Below are 21678 nucleotides of genomic sequence, written 5' to 3'. Positions count from 1 at the left end.
TCTTGAGATGTTATGGATGTGCATCTTTTAAGACGGTGATTAAAAAAATTATCTAAACAGCTCAAGTATAAGTTCATCCCAGTGTTTCCGCTCAGATAATCGCAGTTTTTGGTGGTATACCAGTAGCACACATTCATAGAAGCTTGGCTTCTCAATGCATTTTAACTCGTCCCTGAACGAACATCCTTGTAGAATGTCAGGGAAGACTAAGTAAGCAAAGAAAATCTGTTTCGCATCTGTTGTACCACAATCCATTTTAGAAATGGATGGAAATTCTGCAAAGTCCCCAGACCCATACTGGGAGTTACCTTGGAAGTGTTCCTCGACCCATATATATATAACCAATCTCATTTTTCAAAGCATTCAACTAAAGGTGATATGAAGAGCTACATTCAGTTAGACAAAAAATTGAGGGAAAAAATGTTAATGCTAATATTGGTTAGAGATGTATACAAGAACAACAAGCAATTATCTTTTGCCATTGTCAGTCTGAGTGATTTTGAAAGAGAAAAGAAAGTTGTAGAAGTGTTTCCATCCCAAATTTCTAGAGAGAGAGACTGAAGTATCAAGCGAGTTGACAAAAGCATAATTGGATGAATTATATCCGGTCTCATCATTCATTAACTGAAAAGTGTTCACAAGGCAAGAGCGTGAACACCGCCCCCTCCCCCATGCCTCACCTCAGGGACAAAGACGGTTTAGAGGGTACACATCCTTACCTCACAGAGTAGGTGCTGAATCACAACTGTCAATGCCTCAAACTTGGTATTACCACAGGAAAGAAGCTGCTTGAGCTGCAGGATAAATCCACTTTGGTTTTCACATTTTGTTTTATAATGAGCCAACTCAAGTGTTTTTTCAGAAGATAGCACATCTGGAGACGTCTGTGTCTGGATACACAAACTTCTGGGATTCTTCTGCCTGCCCTTTTCAACTGTAAAAGAAATGAGTATACATAGGAAGATATGTGATTTTTATTTTTATAATCACTACCATCTGGGTTCAAAAACAACTAAATAAGCCACAGAAATGCACTTAAGTTATATTTACATAAGGAAAGCATATGGCTCAGAACAGAAATTAATCACATATCTAGATGTTTGGAATGTACACAGACCATGTCTCTAGCCCTGACTTAAAAGATTTACATGGGGCAGAGAACCATTTGTTCATGTACGCGAAACAAATAGATTTAGCAATCCAGACACATGAAAATTGTGTGCAAAATAATGTAGATATCACAGTTTCTAATTTTTTTAGGTAAATTGGCACAGTATCTTGTGACAAGTTCCCTGAGTCTGTATTCTGATCACATATGCTCAAAGAAAAACACAAGCGATTGGACTTTCAACACCTCTCCCTCCTCCTCCACATTTTCTACAAATCTCCCATCCTTTCCTGCTGATGGCCTGGTCATTACAAAGATTTATACTGCAGATGAGTCATTTCCTCATCTCTAATAAATCATTACACATATTGAACACCTACTCACATTTTGTCCCTTAAGTTCACTGCTAAAAGTACTATATTCTCGACTATACTCTGTTTTCTATCAAACACAAGCTTTATTGTTTTTCCCCTCTCCAAGTAGTAATAATAGCCTACGCATTTTTTTTTTTTAAAGCTCATGCTAATACTCCAAATCCAACTAAGATGCTGTGCTAAGTGATTATTCACTTTCTGTGCCACGGGTGTCCTGGGAATTACTCTATTTTAAATGAAAAACTGCTCAGTTTTGGAACCATTCCAAATATCTCCATCACTTTAAATATCCAACAGAACTGGAAGAACACACAACAAGCTGCTTAGCTTCTTGAAATAAGTAGGCCAAGTAATCAAAGCAAAACTAAATCTGAAAAAAAGATACAAGAAACAAACAAACAAAAAAAGCTTCCCTGTTCTCAGAGGTATTCCTGATGGCGTTCACATTCTGTGCTAACAAACATAAGGAAATTTTATAGATGGGAATTATTTCTTCTAATTTTTCAGGGGGAGGGAAACTAAAGTAATGTCTTGGGGAAAAAAATAAACTTGACTATTCATGCTCCAAGAACCAATTACAAAATACACTCAACATATTCCTTAAATTAAAAAAAAAAAGGGGGGGGGTGAAAAAAGGTTCTCATTTTCTTTGATGCTTTCTATGGCTAAATGACTCATATTTGTATTAATACTTGATAATTCACTGTTCTAAAATGACTAAAATATCTTTTGTGTTTTAAAAACACTTAAAGTGTCAAGTATTTGCCCATAGTCTTTCTTAGTAATCATTAACAGCTACTTAGCACTAACTGCCACTTCCAAGGCAGAGGAAGAAAGCAACCAAGTTCCTTGTCATAATATTCAAGTCCCATAGGGAGAGCTTTTAAGAGTCATATTTTAATGAAAAATAATCTAAATATTTTACAGTTTGTCAAAGTGTCTGAAGTTAGCATTCCTTTATTTTTCATCATTTCCTAAAATGTTCTTAGGAGTTCTACTCTTCACATAAAATAATAATTACATAGTGTTTTACTGCTCAGTGAGTGTTCTCACTTTCCCTCTTTCATCCCCTTAGTAACTCTCCATAGGGAAGGCGAGGTTCCAGGGTGGGAAGGGCCTTGTCCAGGCTCAGAGGGCTTCTATGGGACAGATCCAAAGTCAGAACCTAGGCCTCCGACACCCAGTGTCTACTGTTCCCACCCATCCTGGAAAGTAGAGACGGGGAGGGGATGTAATATCTAATTAAAAATAATCATTTATGCAATAATCATAATAAAATATCACTTAAATATATCAAGCCCCTTATTTGGTAACTCTTCATTTCAGTAAACCTACATGTAGATGAACATCTGCATTTTATATAGTTTCCTATAATTTTATACGAACAGAACAGCAAAAAAAACATCTTTTAACTCTTTGACCAATTAGAATTCAGTGCAACATATGCAGATATAAATTCATTCTCCTGACACTGCTGTATGTCCTACTAATATTTATGTAATTCATTTGATTATTGATATACTACATTCAGTTTATCATTTCTTGAATCCCTTAACCATGTTTGATTCTTTTTCTAGAATTTCTATGCTGATCAATTTTATTACTTAACACAGTATCAGAGTTTTAAAACTGTTAGGCTATAATTATTTGCAAAATTTGAGATGTAAGTATTTTATATTAACATTTTTGAAGAAAACATTCTTTAAAATTCTTGCCTACTGAGACTTTCTGATGAGTTTTATTGGTCAGGTTCTAGTAGGTTATTTCATAAGGAGATAAATTTAAATTAATTTATTAAGCATTGTTTTTCCACCTTCAGGTTCAGAATACATATACTCTTTTTGTAGCACCAAATTTTATATTTTCCTTCAAATTATCTCTTATATCAAAGTCAGGCAATATCTAGTAATACGTCTGGCTTCGTAAACTTTTTTTTTCGGTATTATCAGTATTTTAAAATTTTACTGTAGTTAAAATATTTGCTAGCAATATTGTTTGGATAAATTACTTGATATTAATCTTTTTTTTCTTACTAAATGGTTAATTCCATTTCTAACATTATTTTAAAAAGAGGGAGAGGGGTGCCCTGGGAGGCTAAGTCGGTTAAGCATTGGACTCTTGGTTTCGGCTCAGGTCATGATCTCATGGTTCATGAGTTCGAGCCCCGCATCGGGCTCTGCACTGTTAGTTTGGGGTTCTCTCCCTCCCTCCTTCCCTCTCTCTCTCCTCATCCCTTGCTTTAACCCTCTCTCTCTGAAAATAAATAAACTTTAAAAAAGTAAAAAAAATAAAAAGAGGGAGACAGCCTTATTTCTTTCTTGCTTTAACTGTTTCTCAGTGTCCATAGATTTTAAAATAATACATCTCTATCATATTAAGAATCTGTCAATACTGTTTTTGAAGTGTTTAAAAAACACAAGTTGGGTTTGCTGACTCTATATTAAGCCTCTGAAGCCATTATGATTTTTACTAGATTCTATTTAATTTGATAAATTTTTGTTAAAGGCTTTTCTTAAGCCACAGTGGCTTCAAATTCCTAAGACATTCTTTTCTCTTTTTCAATTAAAATACTTTTTACCATCTGAAATGTAGTTCCTCCTCATTTTTTTGAAGCATAACTGACATTTAACATAATACTAGTTTCAGATGTGCAACATGATGATTCACTATTTGTATATACTGGGAAATGATCACCACAATAGTCTAGTTAACATCTGTTCCCGTACATAGCTACAAAAATTTTTTTCTTGTAATGAGACCTTTAAAGATCCCTCTTAACAGTTTCAAATATTCAATATAGTATATCTACTCTAGTCCCATACTGTACATTACATCCCCATGACCTTTTTATAGCTTGAAGTTCGTACCTTCTGACCTCTTTCACCCATTGCACACCCACCCCCAAAACAAACTCATTTTTTTCAGATATGGCAGTCCAACTATGTAAGCTATAAGGTACACCCTGGAAAACATTCACTGCCCAAGTCTGACTACACTCCAGTCAGGCATATCTCTTGGCACTTAGCTGCTTTTCATTTATGCTTTGCCTGGTCACTGGTTCACCTGTGGCTGCAGTGTTAAGGTGTTAACAAGGCAAGTAGGGGAGGGACAGCACCTGTGCTTCAGTAAAACCCAGCTGTCCACATGACAGCTGCTTTTTCTCTCAGGCTTTCTTTTTCTTTACTTTTCTTAATTTTTTTAATGTTTATCTATTTTTGAGAGAGAGAGACAGAGGACAAGCAGGGGAGGGGCAGACAGAGAGGGAGACACAGAATCCTAAATGGAATCCAGGTTCTGAGCTGTCAGCACAGAGCAGGACATAGGGCTTGAACTAACAGAGTGCAAGATCATGACCTGAGCTGAGTCAGACGCCCAACCAACTGAGCCACCCAGGCACCCCAACAGTGTCTCCCTTTTCAGTAAAGGGGATAGAAACCAGAAAGACACAAAGTGTTCTAGTATGTTTTTTATGTTTTTGAACCATGGGGTAAACATAACACCTATTCAAAATTAAAAAGTAATTATTTTCTAAACATGACTAAAGTGAATTCTGAACACTTAAATCATTAACACGTAGCGATCAAAAAACATAATTAATCCACATTTCTTCCTTGAGGAATATAGACAGGAATTTAATAATACAGGTTTTATTGTATGTGACAACTCAAAATAGATTTGCATTAAAGGAGGAAGGAGAACATTGACATGTTAATTCTTCTAAGAGTACATATCTTCAAATTTAACATAAGAGCAAATAAGCAACTACAATGCCCTGCACCTAGAAGTGGAAAATCAAGTTGTGACCTCAATCTTCTGCTCCATATACTGTGTTCCCGAAGGGCAAAATCGTGCCATGTGGTAGCTGATGACCTAATTTGAGCATCTTTCCCCCTCCTCACTCCTGGCCCAGTTTGAGATCAGAGATGATACAAAAAAAGGAAAAAAAAAAAAAAGTGATGCTCAAAGCCCTAATACTCATAAATAGCGTCCTTCAATATACTAAAACAGAGTTTCCCTTAAATCTTACAGGAGTCATGATTTATAGGAAATCAAAATATGAACCAAATTTGCCTTTGTGTCCCCTTTATTAACATGTTACCATTTTGATAATGTGGCTGTATTTAAACACATAAATTCATTATGCCTATTAATAAGACATGATTTCAAAGAATCAATCAGAAACCTTAAAATTACATGTTACCTTCTATACAGATTCAGAAGTCTGTCAACAAGATAATTACCAATATCGTGTCTGATCCAACCTTCCTGGGACTCACTCTAATCAAATTGAAACCTTCATTGGGAAAACAGAAGTCGTGAATCAAAGACATATGCTCACTTGAAAACCAACTGGATAACACTGTTTGCCGTATTTGTTCATTATTCTCCAAACCCTCCATTTAATAAAATTTCAAACTAGCCTAATCAACTTACTTATCATCTTCTTGAAGAAAGTGGTTAGGTAAAGAGGAATAGGCCCCCTTTCCAGGCTCTAGTCACTCAGGCATATAGACCCCCACGTCAAGACAAAACAAGGTTTTTGAGAAAAACTTAACCATTAAGACATGGATGAACCCACTACATGCAGAAGACACGTGCATCTTAAGGCCAAACAAGCCATTTACTGAATGTGCTGGCTCTCCAAATATTAAAATCCAGTAAGAGACAAGACCTACTGGAAGAGTTTGCCTTGGCAAATGCAAAACTATATACACTGTGTTTAATAAATAACGTTGCCTAATTTTTTGTGTACCTATTGACCTAGTCATTCACTCACCAAATATCTATCAATATCTACCACGATGACTTTGCCGTGTGGCGGGAGCCTCAGTCCTGCCGTCTGGCGGGGGAGACGGGAGGCACAGAGGAAGGTGGTGTTGAACACAGGTGCACGAAGACACCTGGAATCTCAGCTAAGTCATGTCTCTCTAGCATTCATTTCTTCCTGTTCAGCTCTTATAGTATCCACCTGTCTGCATTGTAAACTAATGTCTGTGAGGTAATAAAAGATAGGTAATGAACTAATGTGCTGGTGAGGGCCCCCACAATCTCCACCAGCAGCCTGGATGGACAACCGATTCCCTTCTTTCTGCCTTAATCTGATCCAGCACACCAAACCCTTAAAAGTGACACTTAGCTCTACATGGAGGCCTTTAGTCTGTTTCCTCAGCATTGGATGATGGGTGCTTACCCTGGGATATCTCATAGAAACAAAACATTAAATGAGAACTATTGGGAAATACGTGTTCTCATAAGAGGGAGTATCCAGTTATAAATGATCACCCCCATGACTACTCTTCATTAAGTGCCAATTGGATGTGCTTCTAACAAACTGGTCCCTGCAAAGGTCCCGTAAGGAACTTTTATTAATCAAAGGGAGAGATGCCATCTACAATGACAGAATAATTTGATAATTAGATAACAGAGTTATGTGGAGTGTGTGGGAAGAGTCCAGGTGGAGAAACACCTAGATCTGGAGCAGTCAGGGCAGGGTTCAGGAGGCAGAGTTTGCATGGGCATTTGCACATCTGGCAGACAGATAAGCAGAAAAGGCCAGCAGAGGCGCAGGGGTATGGGTGGCCCCAGATATTCCTGAAGTTCAAGTACAAAGAGGTGGCTGAAGCAGAAAGAAGGTGACAGCATCCATGCCACACAAGGTTTGACCATATAGGTGGCTGAGGACGACACTGAGTGGGGGTCTGGGGGCACTATGAAAGATAGGAGAGGTACACAGGGGGGTCAGGACGAAGGCCCAGGAAGAGAACCCATGGGCCAGGGGCAGTGAGAACAGGCAGAAAATGATGCGTGTGTTTATAAGGCAAAACGGCGGGGGGGGACTTAGTGGACCAGGTGGATCAAGGGGAGCCCAGGAAGAGCCACAAGCTTGCAGCTAGGAAGTAACACAAGAGGAGTGGATTTGTGCCTGGGAAGGAGAGAAAGGGCAGAGCGAGGGGAGGAGTCTGGTGTGGGACACGGTGAAGAAGGCGCAAAGACATTCTCTGACGCTCTGCTCTTCATTCTCCAGAAAGGGTCTATTCTAAACTCACCTGCTTTGTAACACTTTCCAAATTCAATTGTCCACCATGTCATTTTCCCAAGGAGCCATCAGCTGTGTATCTGCTCCTGTCCTGAATGCTGCCCTCAACACGAGTGTACTAACAGACCCTTCCTGGTTGTACCCAGTGAACAGTAAAGCCATGGTAATCTGTATAATCTTACAAGAGATTTTTTTTTTAATTGTCATCCATGTCATCAATTATTACCTTAAACTTATTATAACTTTTTTGTGTTCCTTTTGTTATTTATTTTTACTAAAAGAATGAATAGTTACCACAGTTTCGAAACTACATGCAATTTTTTCTATTCTAGGTAGCTATGGCATTTATTTACATGGAACATTTCAAGCTCAGCAAAGCAGCGTTTAGACTTTTAAAATTACCCAAGCTGACTCTCTTTGAGGTGGAGGGTAAGACTTTAAGGCACCTAAGCATTAAAAATTTACATTACTCTATCATCAGAATTTGTCACAATGGCTTGTATTACAAATAAAAGGGTTTCACTTTTATAACTTTTAAAGTACGTTATAGAATGGAATGTATATTCCTATTAAAAACTCCTATTTCAGATTAATTATGCTTACACAATTTTTCCTAAGGAAAAAAAAAAACCCAAAAACAAACAAAAAAATAATCCAAACTTGACCTTAACTATTTCCCATGTAGCTGGCAGGAAATAAGCAGATTTCTCATGTTCCTAAAATGGACTACAAAGAAAAAAATTCATTAGGTCAGAAATACTTTTTTTTTAAGTTTATTTATTTTTGAGAGAGAGAAAAGAGAACATGAGCTGGGAAGGGGCAGAGAAAGGTGGGGGAGAGAGAGAATCCCTAGCAGGCTAGGCTATCAGTGCAGAGCCCAACATGGCGCTTGGCTTGATCTCGGAAACTGTGAGACCATTCCCTGAGCCAAAATCAAAAGTCAGAAGCTTAACCGACTGAGCCACCCAGGTGCCCCTTTTTAGAAATACTTTTAAGAAGATATTACCTCCCTCAGTCTGTTGGTTCTTTAAATAATCTAGAAGTTCAGCTGAAAATGTTAAGTTTATGAACTGCAGGACTGAAAGAGCATACTATAAACATGGAACACAGCAAAACATTTCTTTTTTTTTTTTCTTTTATTTTATTTTTGGGACAGAGAGAGACAGAGCATGAACGGGGGAGGGGCAGAGAGAGAGGGAGACACAGAATCGGAAACAGGCTCCAGGCTCCGAGCCATCAGCCCAGAGCCTGACGCGGGGCTGGAACTCACGGACCGTGAGATGGTGACCTGGCTGAAGTCAGATGCTTAACTGACTGCGCCACCCAGGCGCCCCGCAAAACATTTATAAGTGATACAATTTTAGTCCTGTAACATTAACAATTCTGAAGATACTGAATGAAAATATATTTATTGTAATCATCTAACCTAACAGTTTCATCAAAAACACGAATTTTAGTGGAGGAAACAACTCAATTTTTATTTCAACTTAAATAGGGAACAAGTGTCTTTTGCTATACTTTTGTTCGCACTGTGTACGAGCAAATTGGATAGGCCTTTTCACAGAGCACCAGGAAAGGGATAAAATATACATCCACCAAGTCCCTACCAGCGTGCCCTAGCAAAGCTGCGGCTCTAAGACCGCCATAGCTAGATGAGCTCAGTATCGATCTATGACAGAATGTTTTTAGCATAATACCATTCACAACATCAGTTCTCAGGAAATGCTCATCAGTGTGGTAGGAAGCCAGCAAAACCTTCAAGACTCCTTTCAAGGAAACCAAAGAGAAGAATGTGTATTCACGGTACAGTAACAAAGGGATGGTGACAGGTTACATCTCTCATGTTATTCTTGAACTTGGTCCCTGTGAGATCTGTATTCTACAAATGACTGAATCTTTTAACTTTTTACACATAAGTTCTAACGCACCTGTTTTTTTAATAGAGGCTTTTTATAATGGTGCCATCAACTTCTGTATTTTGTAGTCTGAGAGAGAATCACGAGAGAAATTCAAGTTTATTTAGCATCAACTTGGCAATACCTACCACAAATGTACTGATAACAATATTAAACTTTTGTTGACACATTTAAAAAATTATTTTTAATGTTTACCTATTTTTTTGAGAGAGAGAGAGAGGGGTGGGTAGGTGAAGCGAGAGGGAGACACAGATTCTGAAGCAGGCTCCAGGCTCTGAGCTGTCAGCACAGAGCCCAATGCGGGCCCCAACTTATGAACCGCGAGATCATGATCTGAGCCAAAGTCAGATGCTCAACGGACTGAGCCACCCAGGCACCACCCCCTATTAAAAAAAAATTTGTTTAGGGCGCCTGGGTGGCGCAGTTGGTTAAGCGTCCGACTTCAGCCAGGTCACGATCTCGCGGTCCGTGAGTTCGAGCCCGGAATCAGGCTCTGGGCTGATGGCTCAGAGCCTGGAGCCTGTTTCAGATTCTGTGTCTCCCTCTCTCTCTGCCCCTCCCCCGTTCAGGCTTGTCTCTCTCTGTCCCAAAAATAAATAAATGTTGAAAAAAAATTAAAAAATTTGTTTAATCTTTATTTTTTTGAGAGAACACATTTAAAATATATAAAAGCCATATGTCAAGTTGAGACATTCTTCCTCCACATATTCTTTTATAACTGAAAATTACTTCATGTAAGACAGAAATCAAATATTAATCTGTGTCCAAAGTGACTTCAAAGTGTTTAACTGAAATAATTACAAAATAGGTAATCATTACCCAAAGCCATTGGTATCATAAGAGAGAAAAAAAATAACAAGATGTTGCGAGAATAGACTTGTTAAATAACCCACTCCCCTTGGGGTGCTTGGGTGGCTCTGTCGATTAAGCGTCCAACTTCGTCTCAGGTCATGATCTCACAGTCCATGAGTTCGAGCCCCGCATTGGGCTCTGTACTCACAGTTCAGAGCCTGGAGCCTGCTTCGGATTCTGTGTCCCTGCCTCTCTCTGCTCCTGCCCCACTCATGCTCATTTGCTCGCTCTCTCTCTCTCAAAAATGAACATTATAAAAAAAAAAAAATTATAGGGGAGCCTGGGTGGCTCAGTCGGTTGAGCGGCTGACTTCGGCTCAGGTCATGATCTCACGGCTGGTGTGTTCGAGCCCCGCGTCTGGCTCTATGCTGACAGCTCAGAGCCTGGAGCCTGTTTCAGATTCTGTGCCTCCCTCTCTCTCTACCTGTAACCCACTCGCATTCTGTCTCTGTCTCTCTCAAAAAAAAACATTTAAAAAAAAATTTTTTTTTAATTATAAAAAAGATCTACTCCCCTTATTTATAAGCAGCCAGTATCAGCTTTTGAGAATTAACGGTTTGACCTTCTCTGGGTCAGATACTATAAAAAGGCTGCAACCCCCCTTACCCCTGCAGGCTCTAGAGCCTGGGGAAGTCAGGCACTCAATTTCCCAGCCTCCCTTGCAGGTAGCCAGCCATGTGAATGACACTTAGCCAATGAGATGGAAGCCTGAGTGATTTGTCACCACCGCTTCATTATTTTATTGTTCCTCCCTGGAGCAGTGATCATGAGTGCAAGAGGCAAGAGGCATGTTCCGGAAGCTAAGAAAATAGCAAAGGTGTTGATCCTGACAGAGCTGAGCTACTGAACGTCAGAACAGCTTTTTAGGTGAGACAAGTAAGTTGCTTCATAGTCAAAGCTGTCTTAACTGCAGCTAAAAGCAAGTCTTCTCGACATTCTCAAAAATGAATACCAAACGTAATTTGATGACTTTTGTTCTAATTAGATGTTTTCATATTCTGCCTCTCGCTCTTACTCTCTAGTCAAAATGGTTCTCTTTACTGTGGTTTTAAGTAAATGAAATATTTTGTCCTATTAATAATACTTCTGCCTGTCCTCAATATCTATGCAGTACATTTCTCCTCTTGGCTATAATAATTGCTTTTGATATCACTGGCTCAGCAAAAATAATTCTAAGTACAGTGAATTGCTTTCACTTCAATCAAAAGGAATATTAACCCTCTGAGGTTCAAAATTGGACTTTTCATAATAATGAATACAGCTATCAGCTTCAAAGAAAAACTGAATTCTAATAAAACTGGTGGTAAGGAATATTTCTACTAAGAAAATTCTTTTCCCTCTACTGACTCATTATAAAATTAGAACTAACATGCAAAGGCAAAATTCTGAAGTAGAGCTATTTTGGCAAGAGAGACTACTGCCAGACTGTCAGTGAAATCACTTCCAGACTTGGAGGAAAAGCATTTCCCTGACGCCGAGCTCTTCATCCATGCTAGACATCCTGCAATGTCACTTAGAACTCTGACAAACACACACTTCCATTTCTTGCCCCTATTCGCAGAGAAGATGACATCCTGACTCTGGTAACACGCTCCCTCAATGCGTGCCACACAACCACAACATTCCGGAGTGCACAGTGTCCTTCTGTAAAGATCCAGTGAAAGGGCCTGGTTTACCTGGGTCCCACTGATCACTGCCCCTCTTGCTGGCACCTCTCTATCCACATTCTATGCTCAGACACATTAAAATGTTTTTGTTTCCTTGAAGAAACCATCCTCTCCCTCCACTCCAGGCTTTCACATGCTGTTTTCTCTGCCTGGAAAACTTTCTGTTTCTGGGCTAACTCCAGATACCCTGAGATCCCAGATTAATTGGCACTTCTTCTGGAAGCCCTCAAGGCTGCTTTACCCACTAGGAGCTGCCTGGGCACTTAGTCCATGCCTGACCAGGATTACTTGATATTCTGTTTAATAATAGGCTGTGCAAAGGCAGGAGCATGTGTGACTGCTTCCTGGTTATATTTTCAGCATCTAGCATTGAACCTGCCACATAGTATGTGTCTAGTAAATACTCACGAAGTGAATGAATGAATCTTGCAACGTGAAAGACAGTTGGCAAAGAGGAGAAAGGGGGGTCCTGGCTGGCAAAGCATGCGACCCTGGTCTCAGGGTATTGAGTTCAAGCCCCAGTATGGGTGTAGAGCGTACTTTAAACATTTTTTTTTAAGTCTTTTATTTATTTAAGTCATCTCTCCATCCAACATGGGGTTCAAACTCACAACTCCAACATCAGGAGTCATATGTAGAGCTAACCTTAAAAAAAAAAAGTTTGATTGCTTATGGAAACAGGGGGAAGTCTGGTAGCAAAGACCAACTATGAAATCCTTCAAATAGACCAAACATACGAAACTGTCAATATTTGGTTGTTTTTTACTTCTAAGAAGAGCAATTTCAAATGCTTCCACATATAAGAAAGACAACTAGAGTAGCGGCAGAGGATAAAAACATATAGAGATTTCAGAGAACAAGGTCTTAGATTCTTACAACCAATTAGTTGCGGATACAGGAGGAAGAACAATGATTTCAAACGTAACTGGTGTTACATGACAGGATAAAGGAAAAACGTGCGTCATGAAGATAAATAAATCACCAGTATTAACTGAGTTTGGGTGATAAGGAGATCATTAGATTTGATAAGGTGAATTTTCAGGTGAAATACATTCAGGGTTTTGTTTTTTTTTTAATTGTTTTTTTCAACGTTTATTTATTTTTTGGGACAGAGAGAGACAGAGCATGAACGGGTAGGGGCAGAGAGAGAGGGAGACACAGAATCAGAAACAGGCTCCAGGCTCTGAGCCATCAGCCCAGAGCCTGACGCGGGGCTCGAACTCACGGACCACAAGATCGTGACCTGGCTGAAGTCGGACGCTTAACCGACTGCGCCACCCAGGCGCCCCAAAGGGTTTTTTAATCTATAGCCAGAAAATTCATAGCTTTTGAGGTTAAAGATATCTCAGAAATCCTCTCATCTGATTCCTTTATTTTGTAGCTCTTGTATGATTAAGTGATCAAGGTCATTCCCTTGGTTACCAGCAGAACCAAGGCTACACCCCCCAGGCTCTTGGAATCCAGGTCAGCTCCAGTGCCATTCTGGCAAAGAACGCCACCACCACTTACTTCATTAAGAATATAAACACAAGGTACTGCTTACAGCCCTTTTGGGTAAGAATAAATGCCGGACGTCAATATCCATTTCACTCAAAGATCTCTTGGCCCTTAAAGTTATGTAACATGGGATCAGCTCACAAAAGATTCTCACTGGGGGTCAGGAGAATTCTATTCTTTACATAATTTTAAAATGCTTCCCACACACAAAACTCTTTTTTTCATCACTGCTATTCAACAGATCTAACAGAATTATAGCGCAAGTCACAGCCAGGAAAACCTGTAAGTCAAGTGTTCTGAACAGAGGTCCCAGGTTTTCCTCACATTTCCACTACTGTGTGCCCTTGGGCAAGACAATACACTTCTCTGGGCCTCTGACTTCTGGTGTAAAAGAAGGTAGGCTAGACTACCTCTAAGCGCACGCACCCTCTAAAAATTTCACCTTAGCCAAATGAATGTTTGAAAGTAGTTTTACAGAAATTCAGAAAATAAAAGGTACCTAAAATAGCAACTGTTAGTCAAACTCTGATAATAAAAGCCTTCGGTCTTTTGCTTAAGCTGCCTTGGAAGTCTATCTGCTTCACAGCAGTACAATAAACAACCTAAAACGTTCGCTTACAGAAGACTGGTTAAATAGATCATGGCTTCCATGACTATTAAAAAGCAGAGGTAGATAAACATGTGTCAACATGAAAATCTAAGATACATTAACTTTAAAAAGCAAGCTATATTAGAGAGAGAGAGAGTACGTGTGTGTATGCTTCCATTTCTACATGACAAGAGTCTATAAAAATCTATATAGGCTCACACAGGATTAGCGAGTTACTGGAAGGCTATACAAGCACCCATGAGAAGAGGGAGTCTTGACAAGACAGAGGCTCACTTGGAATTGTATAACTTCTGTACAGTTTGATTTTCTCTTTAACTTGGAGCAAAGATGATTTTCTTTAAAAGTTTATAGCTAGTTGGAGCTATTTTAGATCACACAAATTATCTGCAAGTACAAGGCACTCTTTCATTTCTCACCTTATTTCTTTTTTTTTAAAGATTGAAAAATTCACATTGTCATTTCGGCTGAGAGAGAGAGCAACAGTATTTGCCTCCCAACATTGCATTTACCTTCAGCAGCCAGCTCAGACGGAGGGAAAGGTCGGCAGACTTAAGTGAGAGGTCAAGGGGAGTTATGAAACATGAGGAGAAGGTGCCAGAAAAAATGAGAGATACCCTCAGGGAAGGGAGATGCCCCTGGGAAACTAAAAACAGCTGAAAAAAAAACATCACTAGGGACGGAGATGAAAAACAAGACACATCGGGGCTGACATGAATATCAAACAAGAAAAAACAATCTGTTTATATACTCAATCCATCCTATTACAGTTAACACTAACCAGCCAGAATCAAATATAATACACCTGTTTTTATAGCATAACTTCAATATAATTCACCATAGTTGCCATTACCATCTAGAACAGGAGGTAGCAATGGGAGGCAATTAATCGAATCCCCTAAAAGCAAGCATGCCGGTTTACATATGCCTAAGGTATACACTGCATTTATCTCCATCTTAGGCACAGAGAATAAAAAGCAGATACAAGCATAAATATCAAAGGCGGTTTCTTTGATTGCAAACATTTTCCCTGTGAAGCTAGGAAAACTCAGTTTGTTTTGTGGCTCCCTTACTACCTTCTCCACAGCTACTAGGATGTTTTATTTTTGGCAATATTTCAAATTTAGACATCTTTTAACATATTGAATTAACCTATCATAATCTCGGTGAGAAAATACATCCTGAAAAACTACAGAAAACCCTCTCATTTCATCTCCTTTTTTAAGAATAAGAAAAATAACAATTTACCTATCTGCTCTTTCCAAAATCACCTGAAGTACAACAAAATTTAACAGGTGCTGATTTTCACAGGTTTGGTTAGTGTCAGAAAAGAGCTAGGGGAGTTTCAAGGCAACAATTCTGCTTTCGATAAACAAAACAAAAACACATCTGCTTATACTCAGTAGAAGTATCATATGCCCATGTGTTGAAACGTTAAGAGCCAAATACTTATTTTTACAAAGTAAGCCTTGCGCTCTCATTAGAGCTTTCTTTCTGCAATTACTGTATCTCCTTAGAAAATTTCTGATAAGCAGCTGCAAGTTAATCAAGATGTCCCCCATGCAACGCTAAACAGAGATGTATGCAAGACAAACCTGTGTGGAAAATAACAGTGCTTTTCCTAAACCCTGAAGGAAGTCGAAGATTTCGAAGCAACCCTTTGGCAGTCAGTCGTACGTGAATGGTGGATAAGGAGAATTTGGGAGACAACAACATGTCTTCAGAGCAGGTGAAAAGATTTCGCAGAAGAAACAGCTTCCAGGCACGGTCACATACTGTCTTTTTAAACTCGGTACTCTTCAAAGCCAAGAAATAACAGCGGGAGAAAACATGCCTACATAGCAAATGTCATTCCACTGCACATACACAAAAGAAAAAAAAAAAAAAAAACCGAGCTCTCCAAGGGTTCCTGGCTTCTGTTTTCACTTCCAGATGTTGTCCAAACAATACTCTTCGTCTGAATAAAATCTCCTCTTAGTGGATCCAGCAGCAAGCAGCCTCTCAATTACATCACACTGTACATGCTTAAGGGCTTGTTATGGTTTTCATCGGGGATGGTAAAGGGGAGGAGAAAGTGGGTGGTCTTAGGAGCTTTATATAACAACCAATAATGTCACGGATTCTCTAACTACTTGAGAGACTGGTGAGGGAAATTAACTACTTTGAGTACCTAATGTTTATTTGGGAATAAGGAGAAAATTAAGATTTCATTACACTCATCTATATTGATTAAAGTTTTTAAAATTACATTCACACTAATAGTGGGCAGTTTTTTTCAAGTATTTTGTATTTAAATCTGTTTATAAACCCGATACCTTGGGTACACTTTTTTTAAATGGCTTCAAGTAGTAAGTGTTCCCAGTTACAATTAATAAAACTTCTATTAATGACAGATTGATAAAAGGTTAAACCTTAATAGTCATGTTCTGAGGACCTCACTAATAACCAACAAAAATGTTGTTCTAGAGGCATAAAATTAATTGGGCCACATTCTGATGATGGCACTGACTGATTTACAACTTTCATTTACGGAAAATCAAGTGGCATCTCAGAGTAATGTTTGGGACTATGCACAAATTAGGATCTGTTTTACTGGGATCTGTTCAATGTTTACTTTGGTAGTTTATAAAAGTACACTAAAATATGACAAAAACCAAAAGTACATGAACATATGGTTGTAAGAAAAGTACACAGGCATCATGCTCACTTAAAGGTAATGCCATTAATAACCAGGAATAACCCAACATTTAACACTGTTTAATTAAATAAAGAAAACAATGTAAAAAAATGATCTATGCTTGTTTCCAAGATATCCTAAGAAAACAAGACTTAGTAATAGAAATAAATGGGGAAATTGTTAGCTCTAAATAGCCCTATTAAGTGCTATCAAAACATGCAGGGAACAGCTACTGTTTTAGAAAACCTACAGAGAATTTAGGGTATGAAGAGGGAAGGACACCGACAGGAAAAAAAAAAAAAAAACCAAAAACTGAGTAATTCCCTCTCCCTCTTTCCTCTTTCCTGGAGCCTGCCATCTGAGAGGCTGTCAATACAAACTCAATTACCTGTCAAGGGTTAGCTGTGGGAAAGATACAACTTGTTAACAAGCTCAGGATGGGTCCTGAAAACACATTGTACCCGTGGCAAGGGAAGCACAAATAACCAAGGAATTAATAAAGAAAAGCTACACTGAGTTGTTGCCTTTTGGCTTTACCAGAGTTAATTACAGAACAATCACCCTTTTGCCAGATTCTATACATTAACATTCCATAACCACATCCCCCCCCCCACCTCCTCCCAAGAAACCTGTAACAACTAAAATATTAATTAGTATTAAAATCATGAATAGAATAAAATTAAATATTGGCATGACAAACAGATCTGGTAGCACCCCATTATGGATGTCATGCAGTTTTTTTATTCGGAGTTTTTCTCGCTTGTTAAGTAACAATAAACTCTAAGTTACCCTGGTTTAAAGGGAAATCTTTTAGCCTAGTCGATCCACAGGAAGAAATTAGCAACATGCTACCAATTCATTGTATTCATTAACATTTTTCTTTGCACTAAGCTATCCTGCATAGTCAAGTTCGCTAATGATCTTTTTAAAAAGCAGAACAAGGAACTCCAAGAATAAAAAGCAGAAGTGCTAGTCAGAAAGTCAAGGTGGAAAGAGTGGTTCTTGCTTGTGCAGTCAGGTACACACACACATATACACAAGAAGGTGCACTACAGCTCCAGCTGGGTTTTCACTTCTTTCCCTACATGGTCTGCCCCCTAGTGGCAATCTAACACAAGTGAGCCAAAGTAGTGGGGCAGCCTTTTCATTAATAGTTAATGGCCAACTCTTAACTATCTGTGTGCCAGGGACTCCCCTAAACACTTCATAGGTTTTCATTCTTTTATTTATTTTTTGTAAGCTTTTTAAGTTTATTGATTTTGAGAGAGAGAAAGAGAGAACAAGCGCTCGTGCACGTGCGCGCAGGGGAGGGGCAGAGGGAGAGAGAGAATGCCAAGCAGGCTCTGCTCTGTCAGCCTGGAGTGATGACTGCAGGATCATGATCTGAGCTGAAAGGGTCGGTGGCTTAAGTGAGCCACCAAGGTGCCCCTGTATTCACCCTTTTAAATAACTGAATGAGTGTTTATTGTGGAATCACAACTATTTTTACATTTATGCTTTGGGGAGGGGTGGATAGGGAAGCACAGATTTAAAAAATTGGCTCAAAAAGATTCTTTGATTACTTATTTGATCAGCCATTAGCACTTGTACATTAGCTGTAGTTTCTGAAGTTAATGCTAAGTATAGGAGACGTATCTAAAGGCAAGTGCCCATCTTTGTTATTACACAAATTCCTAACTGAAGAGAATATCTAAAGATCACCAAGGATCTTTAGACAGCAAGGAAAAATTTAAGAAACTTTTGATACCTAAGAACAATGTTACTAAAAATTAGGAGTAAGACAAGTTTTTATGAAGGGCAGAAAAGCTTGTGTTAGGATTTCAAGTGGAAAAACAAAACCATGATTTAAAATTTTATGTATAGCAGGATCTCAACTTAAAGAATAAAAAATATTGAAGGAAGTATACAGAAATGTCACCAATGCTCTGAGTTGGAGTAGGCAGGATTTTCAATGTTTTTGCCATAGGTTTCTGTATTTTCCTATTTTAAAAAAAAGATCACAGCACCAAAAAACAAAACAAAACAGACTTTTAAGTTAAAGTGATAATTCTATCTATAATTCTATAAAATTATAATAATTATATAAAATAATTGTATAAAAAGCCTACAGAATCAGCTGAGTTTCCATTAATGACACAAATAATGACAAACCATTAAAAAACTGCGGAAAGTCTTTAGCAAGGTTTAAAAACAAAGATGTGATATGGATGATGTAAGTATTTGGCAGATGGATACGCTATAGTATTACAGTACATTCAAACAAGAACCACAGATTCAACTGCAGTCTGTGAAAGTGTGTGCGTGTGCGCACGCGTGTGTGTTTAATCAGACCCGATTTAAAGAACAGTAAAATTACCGGCAAAGGAAACAACCATCAAAACTAAAAGGCAACCGATGGGATGGGAGAAAGTATTTGCAAATTAACTATCAGATAAAGGGTTAGTATCCAAAATCTATAAATAACCTATCAAACTCAACACCCAAAAAAACAAATAATCCAGTGAAGAAATGGGCAAAAGACATGAATAGACACTTCTCCAAAGAAGACATCCAGAAGGCCAACACATGAAAAAATGCTCCACATCACTCATCATCGGGGAAATACAAATCAAAACCACCAAGAGACACCACCTCACACCTGTCAGAATGGCTAACGTTAACAACTCAGGCAACAACAGATGTTGGCGAGGATGCGGAGAAAGAGGATCTCTTTTGCATTGTTGGTGGGAATGCAAGCTGGTGCAGCCACTCTGGAAAACAGTATGGAGGTTCCTCAAAAAACTAAAAATAGAACTACCCTATGACCCAGCAATTGCACTACTAGGTATTTATCCAAGGGATACAGGTGTGCTGTTTTGAAGGGGCCTGTGCACCCCAATGTTTATAGCAGCACTATCAACAACAGCCAACGTATGGAAAGAGCCCAAATGTCCATTGACAGATGAATGGATAAAGAAGATGTGGTGTATATACATACAATGGAGTATTACTCAGCAATCAAAAAGAATGAAACATGCCATTTGCAACAATGTGTATGGAACTGGAGCATATTATGCTAAGCTAAATTAGTCAGAGAAAGACAAATATCATATGATTTCACTCATATATGGAATTTAAGATAAAAAACAGATGAACATAGAGTAAGGGAATAAAAAATAATATAAAAACAGGGAAGAGGACAAAACATAAGGGACTCTTAAATACAGAGAACAAACTGAGGGTTGCTGGAGGGGCTGTGGCTTGGGGGATGAACTAAATGGACAAGGGGCATTAGGAAGGACACTTGCCGGGGTGAGCACCAGGTATTCTACGTAGGGATGAATTGCCGGATTCTACTCCTGAAATCATTACTGCATTATATGTTAACTAACTTGGATGTAAGTTTTGAAAAATAATCGATTAAAAAAGTAAAAATAACACTGACATTATGACTAGATAGGATTCAAGCATACACTGTGCAGGGCTGCTTAAGCGCTAGGAAATGCAACCACACTGGGACTGATATGTTTACTGTTAATGATCATAAAGAATCTGCAGAAAATGAATATTTAAACCAGGGATTCAAGCATCTCTATCCAACCTCTTCTAGAACTCTAACACCAACTGTATGCATCTGCATGTTTATCTCCTTACTTTCCCTAACACAACACTATTCCCACATTTTCTTTATTTTTATGCTTCACAATCTTTACTGTCTTATGTTCAAATCTCTGTTCCAGTTGTAGGAAGTTCAACTCAGGGTCCAATCTTTCCACAATGTCATCTTCCTCAATAGGAAGAAGAATGCCTATATTGTGAAAAATTATCTTAAGATTCACATAAAACAATTAGAAAAAATTGCATCCTTCACAGCCCCCCCCCCCCCCGCCCCGCCCAACCCTGTAAGATTATAAGCTCTCCAAGATCAGTGATGTTGTCTTTTATTTCTTTGGTCTCCCAAAAATGAAAGTGATATTATCTATGTAAAATGTTTTAAAAAACAAAACCCATAGAATATTTAAAAAAAAGAAGTTAAATTACTTTTACATCATAATGCTCTGTAACCGATTTTTACACTTAATACAAGCTTAATTAATTTAGGAAACTTAAAAACTTCCCACGTATTTTTCCAAGGCATCAACTAACCCTCTTGGTTGCTTTTTAATGGCTTTGCAAATGTCATTAAAATGTCGGCAAACATAATTTACACAGGTGGTTTAATTTTTTTTTTCAAAAAAAATTTTTTTAAATTTTTTTTTCCAACATTTATTTATTTTTGGGACAGAGAGAGACAGAGCATGAACGGGGGAGGGGCAGAGAGAGAGAGACACAGAATCAGAAACAGGCTCCAGGCTCTGAGCCATCAGCCCAGAGCCTGACGCGGGGCTCGAACTCACGGACCGCGAGATCGTGACCTGGCTGAAGTCGGACGCTTAACCGACTGCGCCACCCAGGCGCCCCTACACAGGTGGTTTAATATAAAACACAGGTGTCATTAAATCATTCAGGCTGTTTCCTATTTTCCCTCCTAAACAATTGTGAAAGGCAATGAACACATAAGTCGATTTTTTTCCCCTTTAAACAACTCCCATAAATGGAATGCCTGGGTAGAAGACTCCTGTTCCATGGCCCCACGGTGCCTCCAGAAAGGCTGTGAGAATTTACACACCCTCAGTAGTATGTACGTGGCACCTGTTCCTTACTCACTCACCAACACCAGGTATTGCTGTTAAAAACATTCAAGTACTGACAGCACATATTTTGATTAGCAATTTGTATACTCTTTCATGTTTCCTACAACTTCCTATTTTTTTCTTTCATGTCTGACCATTTCACTCTTCTCCTGAAGGCTCGTCTTTACGTGCTGATGTGGAAGATCTGTACATGTTACGTGTTACATACATCATCCTGGTTTGTTGTTTGCTATTTGTATTGTTTATAATTTTTGACAAAGAACAAATTAG

At 38.6% G+C, this 21678-nt stretch overlaps 1 protein-coding gene and 1 long non-coding RNA gene across 8 annotated transcripts in view; one reads left to right on the top strand and one right to left on the bottom strand.

The window, feature by feature from the left end:
• Positions 1-21678, bottom strand: part of MTUS1 (microtubule associated scaffold protein 1) — a 172172-nt gene that overhangs the window by 36236 nt on the left and 114258 nt on the right. For 5 of the 6 annotated variants that reach the window (XM_043559987.1, XM_043559960.1, XM_043559969.1 and 2 more), the window contains one exon: positions 720-934. In XM_043559987.1, coding sequence (XP_043415922.1) covers positions 720-934 — 215 coding nt within the window. Of the gene's footprint in view, positions 1-719; positions 935-15653; positions 15775-21678 lie in introns of those variants that run through there. The other variant, XM_043560006.1, reaches the window with a different exon arrangement.
• On the top strand, positions 10701-16313 carry LOC122471439. 2 transcript variants are annotated; one of them, XR_006294189.1, is made up of 4 exons: positions 10701-11154; positions 13336-13486; positions 14499-14600; positions 15693-16313. It is a non-coding gene; the product is annotated as an uncharacterized LOC122471439 (long non-coding RNA). The 2 variants fall into 2 exon arrangements; XR_006294188.1 differs by lacking the exon at positions 13336-13486.

The sequence above is a fragment of the Prionailurus bengalensis genome, chromosome B1 (genome assembly GCF_016509475.1).
Source record: "Prionailurus bengalensis isolate Pbe53 chromosome B1, Fcat_Pben_1.1_paternal_pri, whole genome shotgun sequence".
Taxonomy (NCBI): domain Eukaryota; kingdom Metazoa; phylum Chordata; class Mammalia; order Carnivora; family Felidae; genus Prionailurus; species Prionailurus bengalensis.
This window is presented reverse-complemented; position numbering and strand designations above follow the sequence as displayed.